Here is a 12672-nt window from a genome sequence, read left to right as displayed (position 1 = left end):
GTCCCGAATCCATTGACTGCAATGGAGTTGATAGTTGAGAAATACCAATACAATAGGACACTGATACGCCAGTGTCCAAAGCCAAAATGTAACCCTCCTTTCAATTAAGCACTGGGATTCCAATGACCATTTTTCCCATGTGCCAACTTCCTGTGATGGTCGGCACGGCCATCTTGGCAGATGGAGACTCATCACAGCAAGTGGTGAGTTTCATTACAGGCATCTTGCAGCACCACCTGGTGGTCGGAGGAAGGATCTGAAAGGATCTCGAAGTTGGACATCTTTTAGAAAAATAAAAATGGGAAATCAAATCATATAGATACCAAAAAAAGTTGAATTACAAGTTGTCCTTTTTAATTTAACCAATCGCCCAATGCAAAATACATGACTGAAGGCTCAGTGCTGAAATTCCTCGTATCAACAGTTTGCATTAAATCTTTGCTTGAGTACGATGAACAGAAAATACCACTTTTCACCAAAGGCAATTTTACCATTACTGACACGAGGAAAGAAATCTAGTCACACCAGATGTTGAGCATAGAGTTTGCATATGCATAGACTTGAATCTTCTACCCTTGAGGCAGTACAGGGAGTCAGGAAAGTTCCCAGCTCAACCCGCACGCCTCAAGAGAAAGTACCCTCAAAGTGGGTGCTTCATTGCCAGGGGGACAGGTTGGGGGTAAAGCTGGAATCAGACCAGTCAACCCAGGAAGAAGATTGGAGATGGGCCCTTTGCAGTAGTGGGCCAGATAAAAGGCCCCCCTCAATTTAGTGGAGCTTTTAAAGTAGAACACAAAGATCCACCAGCCCTCACCCATCACACCCTATTCATCTTCCAAAATCTCCATCCGCTCCCATGGTACCTCATGCCCCCATGCCAAGCTCTGCCCTTCCACACTCCCCTTTGCTCCCTGTACCAGGCTCTGCCCTTCCAGCTACCCCCAGGGTTCCTCATGCCTCCTGTGTCAAGCTATGGCACTCCCATGCCCATTGATCAACTATATACTTACTAGAACCAATGAACCCTGTAGTGACAGTGGCATATGTAAAAAAAAAGCTTTAAAAAAAGTAATTCATTGATAACTTCCTCTTATGTTGAAAAAATGCCACTTCACTGCAAGCTAATAAAATTGTCCATCATCCAAAGTGTTGGTAATAAAAACCACATAACATTGTGTAAACAAACACTATGAAATTAACAGCAAAGATTGAGACTGAGCTGTCAATCAAATATGGGTCACAGATAATTCAGCAAGATTCATGGTTGCCTGGGCAATCAACTAAGCATACATAATGAGACATCATCCCAACTTTATATGAATCCAGGCCCTTGCATTTTACATGTCATAAAGAAACTACATTTTCTATCTTTAGCTACTGAGAAAGGTCAACATGAAACATTTCATTGGGACCAAATTCTTGGATCTTCCACGCTTGTGCTCATCAATCTGTAGTTTTCCAGTAACAGAGCATCAGCCATGGCTTCAGGGTGTTTGCAAGCACTTTCCAGCCAATGGATCACATTGACTGTATAGTTCCTGCCAAAATCTAATGATCAGCAGAAAGATCTCAGACATTGAGTGAATACTGAGGCATTCCAGTTCATCTATGCTTTAAAAACTCAAGTGAGGTCTCTTCAACGCAGTGAAGAATGGAAGATGAGGCCCCATTTAATAATCAGAGAATAGAATCACAGAATCCCTACAGTGCAAATGGAGGCCATTCAAATCTGCACAGTCCACAATCCCATCCAGCCCTATCCCCATAACATCATGCATTTACCCTAGCCAGTCCCCCTGACACTAAGAGGCAATTCAGCACAGCTAAATCCACCTAACCCGCACATCTTTGGACTGTAGGAGGAAACCAGAGCCCCCAGAGGAAACTCCACACAGACACGGGGAGAATGTGCAATCTCCACACAGAAAGTGACCCAAGCCAGGAATCAAACCCAGATCCCTGGGTGTTGTGAGGCAGCAGTGCTAACTACTCTGCCACTACAGAATCATTAAACATGAAAAAATCCAGTTAAAATTAGCATATGAAAGACATATTTTTATAACTTGTGACTGGTTGTCAAAAACAAACTAATTATCTCCCCGGATGGAACTTTACAAACAATTACTTATTAATAGATACCATATGATTTCTTAAATGGAACCTGGGGATATTTTGTTTCTAATGAGCTGTCAGATTACAGATCATAGAACCCTACAGTGCAGAAAGAGGCCCTTCGGCCCATCGAGTCTGCACCAAACACAATCCCACCCAGACCCTATCCCCATATTTTACCCACTAACCTACACATCCCTTGGACACTAAGGGACAATTTCTTAGCATGGCCAATCAACCTAACCTGCACATCTTTGGACTGTGGGAGGAAACCCACACAGACACGAGGAGAATGTGCAAATTCCACACAGACAGTGACCTGAGCCAGGAATCGAACCCAGGACCCTGGAGCTGTGAAGCAGCAGTGCTAACCGCTGTGCTACCGTGCCACAGATGTGGTGGCAGGGCACGGCAATATGTTGTCTAATTAACTAATTAATTAATGTATCTTTATTAGGCTTCAGTTTCAAATTGGTATTGTAAAGGATAATATAAAGAGTGCCCTGCAACAATTGGAGCAAATTAAATCGAGAAGAAAATATTAGCCCCGTGGGAAATTCTCATTAACATTTATCTTCTGAAACATCACAGTTCTGCCCAGGCTAATATCAACCTTTATTTGTGTCACTGGGATGTTGTTTTGAGCACCCTCGCTGTTCTTTTTTGAAGTTAAACAGTTTAGCGCATCGCAAGATTTTTCTGAAGCTAGCAAGAATATACACAGAACAGGTTGCATCTCCACAACACTTTGCCAGTGAAAGGCAAAAAAGAGGTGGGGGAAAGATTTGTCCTGTTAGCTGTGAAATGCAACGCCATATAAATCATAAAGGATTGCGTGACACTCGTGTGACACAACGTCTAAATCATAGAGGATCCCTGCCTGAAGCTGGCAAACAAGTCAGCATGCAAACTGTCACAGTTGTTGGTACCAAGCCAGGCGTTAAGTGATTTGGTTTGTGGCCTTCCTTGTATTATGGATCAACTGTGGAAAAATCACAGAACTGGACTTGACACTGATTACACTTGAGGCAGCAGTCTGAGCAGCAACATACAGACTGGATAAGCTTTTACATGGTGAGATATCTGATTGTTTTAAGTCTTGGGGCACATGCGTGGAAAACTAGCCTTCTGTCATGCTGCAATCAAATTTGTTGGTCTTTATTCACTTTTCCTTCCCCACCCCCCCCCCCCCGCCCTTTTTACTTTTTGCAAAATAAACTAATCAGTGCCTTATTTATGCTTTTATGCGTCAGAGAAATGGCAAGTCCCTTCTGGCAAATCTATCTTAGTTCCATCAGTCATGCCAGTGTTTCAGAGAACGCGAAGACTTGAAACATAATTCTCCATACAGAGCACTGAGAAAGCATTAAATCTTATTGCTTCTTACCTGTCTGCATGAGTGACCACCATGAGCTGTGAGGGTCAGTCTAAGTGGGATTAATAATATCCCTTATGTTCACTTCACGCTATTGTACAATCGGTCACTTTGGGGTCAGCAGGGTGGTTCCAAAGTGGTTTTGTTGTGCGATAATCTCATTTTATAACACACGCTGGCCGCTGTTGGGTTTTGACTCTGAAAGGGCAAACTTACGCTCATGATCCTTAAAAAGTTGCCTCAAATAGGACAGGCAAGACCTTTAAACTCTGCAATTATGAGGTAGCTCATGTTACAAAAGGTTTATTACGCATCTGATCCTGTTACCAACAGGTGGGATTAACAGCGCATGAGGTGTGTTATAAAATGTCTTTACTGTTCACAATTATGTAATGTTTGTCTCTCTGAGGTGTTAATTCAATGACGTGTACTCCAACAAAATGCTTCTTGTTGAATTCTTATAAACATACAAGTGTCCCATTAGATTTTGCACTTAATCGAGGTCCATAAAACGCCGGGCTGATTTGGACATCATGGTTCCGGAACTGTTGGTACATCATTGCAATGGGAACTGTAAATGTAGACAGGCTGAAATTTTCCAGCCATTCCCATGTTGGGATCTTCTGATCCCATTGCCACGAGCCACACAGCACCGGGAGGAGGGAGGTTGGAAAATCCCAGCCATACAGCACTACAGTTGCTGGATTAAATAAACCAATATAGCTCATAAACAAATGGGACTAAAACTTGGGACTGGGATACGATTAGTGCACAGCTTAAGTATGTTTATACCAGGAGTCAACTGAGGTCATTTTGTAAAGCACAAAGACAAAAACCCAAGTAGATGCTAAACAGTTTTAGCCAATTTGTGTGGGTGTTTGTATATGAGCTTTGTGTATCTTCTCATTGTTTAGAGTAAACGGCAGTCCCACCCATTGATTAGGGTGGCTTTAGACTGGGGAGTTGTGAACACAGAATTTGAGACAGTCTTTGCAAAATTATCATTACTGTAAATAAATGAGTATGTATTCGATATGGTACATATTTTAAAAGCTAAAGTTCACTGTTTTACTGTTAGCTTCATGTGGAAACATACAATATTTGGATTTAGTTATTTATTATTATCCTTGATCATTTCAAACTCTGTGAACCAAAAATGTATCTCTCCCCCCCAGTCTAACAAGGGACAAAACTTTAGGGGTTTTAATGAATCATTGTCACAGTGGCAGAGATTTTAATTGAATGTTTTTTTTTAAACAAAGTGTACAATTTTTTAAGCTTGGCGATGGGTATTTGTTGCTGCACCAGTGGTGGGAGGTGGGGAGGGAGGGGAACATCGCAGCTCCCACCAAAGCAACCACAAACAGGCTGCCTCAATCTGTGAACAGCCCACCGCAGACTGGGTCAATTACCCGCCCCCCCCCCCCCTCTCTCAATGTCTCCATGGGGAAATGTCATAGACCATCGCCGGAATCTGATCACCGTTCACGCCCGCCGGCGGTGGTTTTCCCATCCCGCCGCAGCGAAACAGAGAGTTGGTTGGCTGCCAAATTCTCCGACTCGCTGCAGCGGGTGCCTGGTGCAAACGGTCGCTAAGATCATATCCCGTGGCTGGAATTACACTGCTCACAGAACGGAATTCTCCGTTGGCCTCGGGCGGGATTTTACAAGCCTTGCCCGAGCGAGGTTGTAAAATACCGGCCACTGTCTCTAAGTGGGCACAGGTCTGGAGTGAGTGCTTTGGATATTCCGCACATCATGGGAATTTTTGGAGCGGGCGATGGTTTTTGCTTTCTGACTGCAAATGGCATTTTTTTTTAGCTGATTCTAATTTCCCTCTTCTTCAGATGAGATGAACGACCATCAGAATACACTATCCTACATCCTGATTAATCCTCCTCCTGACATCCGACTGGAGCTGAACGATATAGTGTATGTACCTAATCACTCTCTGAGCAATTCAGCAGCATTTTTAGCAATATGAGATTGTTGCCAAGAGAAAAGGTTGTTCTATAATGAACTTTTTTTGGCGCATTAACCCCACCGTCCCAGAACGCTTTCCCCTCACAAAGCGTTGGTAAATTCCCACATCCCATAACATTGGGAGTGTTTCATTTTCGATTGAAGGACAAACAATTCTGATAGTCTGAAAATATTCAAATCAAAATGCCCCTCTCTGTTAAAGACTACCCTGTCCCCAACAAATTTGTAGCCACATGCCACCTAAATGTTGTTGCCATCGGCACGGTAGCACAGTGGTTAGCACTGCTGCTTCACAGCTCCAGGGTCCTGGGTTCGATTCCCAGCTAGGGTCACTGTCTGTGTGGAGTTTGCACATTCTCCTCGTGTCTGTGTGGGTTTACTCCAGTTTCCTCCCACAGTCCAAAGATGTATGGGTTAAGTTGATTGGCCATGCTAACAAATTGTCCCTTAGTATCTAGGGATGCATAGATTAGTGGGTATAATATATGGGGGTTGGGCCTAGGTGGGATTGTGTTCGGTGCAGACTCAATGGGCCGAAGGGCCTCTTTCTGCACTGTCGGGCTCTATGATCTCACTGATATTAAGAAAGAAATTCAAAACATCCCAAATGTACAGGGCAACAATGCACTTATTGCTCTAATATAGACACACACTTGCTTTGATTTATTATTGTCACATGTATTAGTATACAGTGAAAAGTATTGGCTCTTGCACACTACACAGGCAAAGCATACCGTTCATAGGGAAGGAAAGGAGAGAGTGCAGAAGGTAGTGCTACAGTCATAGCTCGGGTGTAGAGAAAGATCAACTTAATGTGAGGTAGGTCCATTCAAATGTCTGGTGGCAGCAGGGAATAAGCTGTTCTTGAGTTGGTTGGTAAGGGATCTCAGGCTTTTGTATCACTTTCCCGTTGGAAGAAGGTGGAAAAGAGAATGTCCGGGGTGCAAGGGCTTAATTACACTGGCTGCTTTGCCGAGGCAGTGGGAAGTGTAGACAGAATCAGTGGATGGGAGGCTGGTTTTTGAATAGCAGTGAAATTAATGACCCCATAATCTGTTAGAGTGATGTTAGATGAAGCATAAATCTGGCCAAGACACAGGGAGAGACTCTAAGGAATGCACAATTGCAGTCAGTCAGTTGAGTAGATCAGTTCCAGCATCTCACAGGGATGCTGTACTGCAATTTGATAGGTTGTTGGTGAGTTTTGTGTGCAGTTTTGGTGAACTTACCTGAGGAGAAGGATGTCCTTACTATAGAGGGAGTACAGCAAAGGTTTACCATGCTGATTCCTGGGATGGCAGGTCTGTCATGAGGAGAGATTAAGTCAGTTAGGATTGAGTTTAGAAGAATGAGAGGAGATCTCATAGAAACTTATAAAATTCTAACAGGGTTAGAGACAAGGTAGATTCAGAAAGAATGTTCTTGATGGTGGAGCCCAGAACTAGGGGTCATTGGTTGAGGGTAAGGAGTGGGGGCAGCAGGGTGCCACAACGGTTAGCCTCACAGTGCCAGGGACCCAGTTTCAATCTACAGCCTGGATCACTGTCTGTGCAGAGTCTCCATATTCTCCCCGTATCTGTGTGCATTTCCACTGGGTGCTCCGGTTTCCTCCCACAGTTTGAAAGACGTACTGGTTAGGTGCACTGACCTTGCTAAATTCTCCCTCAGTGTACCCGAACAGGCACCGGAGTGTGGCGACTGGGGGATTTTCACAGTAACTTCATTGCAGTGTTAATGTAAGCCCGCTTGTGACACTAATAAATAAATAAACTTGCAACTTTAAATCTTTTAGGACTGAATGAGGAGAAATTTCTTCACCCAGAGGGTGGTGAACGTGTGGAATTCACTACCACAGAAAGTAGATGCGGCCAAAACATTGTGTGAATTCAAGAAGAAATTAGATGTAGCTCTTGAGCGTAAGGGATCAAGGGATATGGAGGAAAGGGGAGAAATCAGGACATTGAATTTTGAGGTCAACCATGATCAAAATGAACAGCAGTACAGGCCCAAAGGGCCAAATGGCCTACTCCTGCTTCTATATTTTTATATTTTTTTATATATTTCTATTTTACCGTTTGAATCATTGGATATAGTCATAGGATGAGTCATGTCCTGAAAACATTCCTGCGAGTTAGTTTGGAAATGTAGGTATTGTTATTATATAGACGCATACAAAATCTCATTTATACACAGCAAGACCTAGAGACAGCAAATTGCTAGTTAATCCATTTAGAGTTAGTTGAAGGATGAATGCTGGCTAGGACCCAGAAGCGCTTTGGCACTTCATCAAATAGTGCTGTGGGATCTCTGTGTCCACTTGAACAGTTCCTTCAGTTAATATCCTGTTCAAATGAAGACACCTCTAACAATGCAGCACCCTCTTCACACTGAATTGAGTGGTTTGCTTTATTGACTCAGACTTGAGCTCACAATCTTCAGACTCTGATTGCATTCAACTGAACCAGTGTGAAGCTGGTTGGTAATGGGGCGGGAAACAAACGCAAGGGCCACAAATAGAAATGAGTAATTTGGAAGTAAGACAGGACATCAAATACCATCTTCTACACAATGAGAATAGATTGATAAAACATTAACAGTGAAGACCATGAAAGAAATAGTCATTTCTAATTTGAAATTAATTGTGTCTCTTGAAGATGAATAGATAGATATAATTAGACAGAGATAATGATGTTTCCCGTTTCCATAAACTCTGATTAGTTCAATAGTGGTTATGTAAATCAGGCAGTTCTAGACTTTCAAGGCCCATTGCTCTCCTGAGACTGGAATAAGCTAACAGCTAATCACAGTTGCTAAAATGTTGGGCAAAATGCCAAAAGCTAAGTTCTGACATATTCTACATCTCATTAAATGCCAACTAGCTTGAAGGGAGATGAAGGAGGTTTCAGTGCCTTATTTTAAGCATTTTGCTGTTCCTAACTCTTTTATTGTACATTCAATTAGGTACCTGATACGTTCAGATCCGTTGGCCAATGTCCAAAATGGTTCACATAGCCAGAAAAGCAGCTCTTGTAGGTTCTTCCCTGCTAATGAGGAGGCAAAGAATGAAACACAGTTATGAACACTGGGGCTCTGTAAGAATGAAGACATTTTGCGTCCACAAAGTGACTCATCATCTCCGAGCAGTGGAGCAAGCGGCTTAGTATTTTGAAACAAAGCAGCTCTGGAAGAAATCTGGAGTTTCCTGATGCCAAACATGACTTGTTTACAAACCGAAAGTAACTTTCATTCTCTGATCAGATCTTGAAACACAACTGGGACTACACCACAAGAATAATGACTGATTGACTCAAACACTAACAGTACATAAAGGAGCTGACCAGGTCCAGACACTGGGGCCTATTTTATATATTTTTATATCATTTAGAGTGGGACACTTTGTGTAGTTTAACATATACAAGGAACGTTTTATTTATTAACACTGGGTCCACTGGAGAAATATTTTAACCGTGGGAGAACAGTCGCCATAGATCTTTCTACCCATTGCAACTGTGGCCCTAATGCATGAGCATCCAGCCTTCCAATTTTCACACGCAGAACTTGCTATATTACCTTAACTTCGTAAAGAACCTTTGGTGCCAAAGGGACAAGGTCATTCTTAAATGTGTTTGTACACTGGCTATAACAGGAGGTGCAGGAGGAAATTGTTATCCCCAGGTGCTGTCGGGCGTTTCTCTAACTCGAGTGCTGAATGTGAAGGTGTTGCCTTCAATTTGACCGAACACCAAACTGGGTTACAATTTCCAGCGTGAAACGACGAGGCACAGGTCTGGAGTAAAAGACAATCGGAAGATGGCATCTGGGGAGCAAGCAAACTGTGCACGCCTTCAGTCCGCTAGACCAAGATCAAATTGTCCTTGCAACTGGAATAGAGGAAGGGTGGAGTATTTGCAGACTATTAAGCCATTTCCCAATCTATGTGAACCTACTCTGTAATCGTACCTCATCTACCACAGGGCACTGTGTGTGACGTCAGTGTGTGGCTGTGCTCAAAGGTATCTGCACATTGCTCTTTTTCTGCATTGACACAAATCCACATGTACCTGACGTAAAAACTGAACATGCTGGAAATACAGAGCAGGCGCAACAAAAGAAACGTTTTTCAAGTCTAAACATTCAACACAGATTGCCCCATTCTTTCTCCCAGGTTTGTCCCCTCCCCTTACATGCAACAGTTCCAAAGAAATGCCAGAGTTTGTCACGTTTATTGGAAGTACTGTAACCGATTGTAAGAATTGCCGGAATTACATGGATACATTTGTTTTTCCAGTGAACGAGTAGAGACAAAATGCAAGCCAGTATGTATTAAAGTCCAGTTTCCAATGACCCTCCCATGTCATGCTCAAATGCTGTTCTTTATAATGCACTGAGCCTTCAATGTAAGCGTAATGTCCTAAGCATGTTAGAGGTTGCGGGTTTTAATAAAAGGAAAAGATATGGTTTGCACGTGTAAATTCAAATTAGCAACAACAGATTTATTGAAAGAGATGTTGCCTGTACAGAGGACTAACTGAAGGCAAAACAACCACAGCACCCTAATGACACCAATATCAAATCAAGTGATCTTAAAACAACCATGCAACCAATGGAATATATAACACTAAGGAAGATATGTTCCAAAATGCCACCTTCTCTGTGCTACTGAGTTGTCACAGATCCTGTATACCATGGCACATGAACAGGTCTGCACCCATGTGCCATGTCACATGTACAAGCTGTACACAAGCAGTGGAATCTCTGGGTTTCAGGACTTGCTGCCACCATCCTCCACTCAGCTACAATGAGAACGTTAGTTACGATAACGTGCATGCCATCCAGTCATGGCACATGCATTTGAACTTGCATCTATTTATCATTGCTACAACTGCCCTTAGTTGAAATATGACATCAAAGTTTAAAAGTACCCCATTTTAAAAGAGTACAGAACTTTTGCAATGACCACACAGTCTAGAAGGGTGTTCCAATTATAATTGTACATATTTGTTTGGGCAAAAGGGTACTTGCCTTTCATTGGGTCAACAAGGCAGATACAAGAGGTTGGGTATAGCTCTTGGAGTTAAAGGGATCAAGGGAAAAGGGGAGGGGGGGAGGCAGGATCAGGGTATTGAATTTGATGAACATAATGAATGACAGAGCAGGCTCGAAGGGCTGAATGGCCTACTCCTGCTTCTATTTTCTATGTTTCTAAACCTCTTAAAACTATCGAGCTGGCCAAACACAGGCCTTGGTAGAACATGAAGGAGTCAGAAGTATTAACAGAACACAACCAAATTCAGACCGAGCATCATATATAGACACAGTGAGAAGTGCCAGTGTAGATATCTGAAACCAAAGGACAAGTCGGTGTAAAACTTTTGCGTGTAAGTGGCTGGCTGCATTTGCCTGACCACAAATGGCGCCAATGACAGAACATTGGGAGGCCATTAACACCGCTCCCAAGATCTCAGTCAGATCTGTCGTTTTGGTTCCGCTATGGTGCCGGGAGGTTCAGTTGGCCAGTACCCACGCTTGTCCTCTCTACGGATAGACTGCATTGAAATGGTAATTGAGAAATACAGATGCATGCAAAGCCATTAAGGAGGTGATGAGACGGACTGGATTGGGAGCATGTAATCCAATCCATTCAAACTAAAGAAAAGAACAGTTCTTAAATACATAAACATAGTGACATGCCACTCTTTAACATGGAGCTTTTATATCTTATTAGTGTCTTTTTTGATAATTGATGAATTAAAGAATGAAACCTATTACCTGTGAGCATTCAGCACACTCCCCAGTCATCTCCAGTTCTGATGGGACAACGTTAAAGGGTCGTTGGCAAAAGAGCCAGGGACAACAGGAAGGGAAGCTCATGGGACAAGTGGTGGGAGGAAACAGAAGCCTTCAAAAGCCATCAGCGTGGTGGCACGGTGGTCAACACTGCTGCCCCACAGTGCCAGGGACCCGGCTTCAGGCAACTCTTTGGCCAGAATTTTACTTTCCTGCCCGTCACGGGAATCGGAGCCAGCGAGGAGGGCGCACCATGGAAAGGTCCACCAACCTCGGGCGGGATTTTACTGTTTCGGGATGAGCGAGACCATAAAATCCCACCCTCCGTGCAGAGTTTGCACATTTGCCTTGTCTCTGCGCGGCTTTTCCTCCAGGTGCTCCGGTTTCTTCCAAAGATGTGTGGGTTAGGTTGATTGGCCGTGCTAAATTGCCCCTGAGTGTCGGGAAATTAGCAGCATAAATGCACGGGGGTTACAGGGATGGGGCCAAGGTGGAATTGCTGTTGATGCAGGCTTGGTGGGACCCTATGAAAGGGAATCAGGCAAATATTCAAATGAGAATAAAATTGCAGGGATGTGGGGAAAGTGCCAGGGAGTGGGATTGCTCTTCGAAAGAGCTGGCACAGACTCGATGGGCTGGATGGCCTCCTTGTGTGCTGCACTATTTTATGATTCTATGAAGATTCTCTTCACCTTTCTCTTGTATCTTGTTTTCTGAACTCTACAGTATTGCTTTGAAGCAAGAATGTCACAATTTTATACAGTTCTTAAGATAGAGTGTCTATGCTTCATGTGAATGTTGAAGAATAAATAAAATAGCTGCATGCAGCACTGGATTAACTCTTAATAAACTGTCTGTTTATTGTGGCATTGGTGGATTTTGTGATCCTAAATCCTGGTCCATAAATACACAAGATTCAAAATTAAAACACTTTCCTTCAACCATACCCTCCCCATTGCAAGATCAACAGATGAGGTTGGCAAGGGTGCTTTTATTGCCCATTCCGTGGAGAATGTGGGCAGTCCAGTGGCACAGTGGTTAGGACTGCTGCCTAGGATCTGAGTTCGATTCCAGCCTCAGGTCACTGTCTGCGTGGAATTTGTACATTCTCCCCACGTCTGCGTGGGTTTCCTCCAGGTGCCCCAGTTTCCTCCCACAATGCGAAAGGCGTGCAGGTTAGGTGCATTGACCCTGCTAAATTGTCCCTCAGTGTACCCGAACAGGCACCAGAATGTGGTGACTAGGGGATTTTCACGGTAACTTCATTGCAGTGTAAATGTGATGGGAGGGGCAGCACGGTGGCACAGTGGTTAGCACTGCTGCCTCACAGCGCCAGGGACCTGGGTTCACTTCCAAGCTCAGGTCACTGACTGTGTGCCCTGAGTGTGCATGGGTTTCCTCTGGGTGGTTGGGTT

General features: G+C 43.5%; 1 protein-coding gene across 3 annotated transcripts in view; it reads left to right on the top strand.

The window, feature by feature from the left end:
• Window positions 1–12446, top strand: part of kcnt1b (potassium sodium-activated channel subfamily T member 1b) — a 443838-nt gene extending 431392 nt beyond the window's left edge. For all 3 annotated transcript variants that reach the window (XM_080212543.1, XM_080212545.1, XM_080212546.1), the window contains 2 exons: window positions 5335–5419; window positions 8432–12446. In XM_080212543.1, coding sequence (XP_080068669.1) covers window positions 5335–5419; window positions 8432–8549 — 203 coding nt within the window. In that variant the 3' untranslated portion in view covers window positions 8550–12446. The remainder of the gene's footprint in view (window positions 1–5334; window positions 5420–8431) is intronic.
• Window positions 12447–12672: the final 226 nt, after the last annotated feature.

The sequence above is a fragment of the Carcharhinus amblyrhynchos genome, chromosome 25 (assembly GCF_965287045.1).
Source record: "Carcharhinus amblyrhynchos chromosome 25, sCarAmb.v2.hapA, whole genome shotgun sequence".
NCBI lineage: Eukaryota > Metazoa > Chordata > Chondrichthyes > Carcharhiniformes > Carcharhinidae > Carcharhinus > Carcharhinus amblyrhynchos.
The sequence above is the reverse complement of the archived record's forward strand: the minus strand, read 5'-3'. Positions and strand labels throughout refer to the sequence as shown.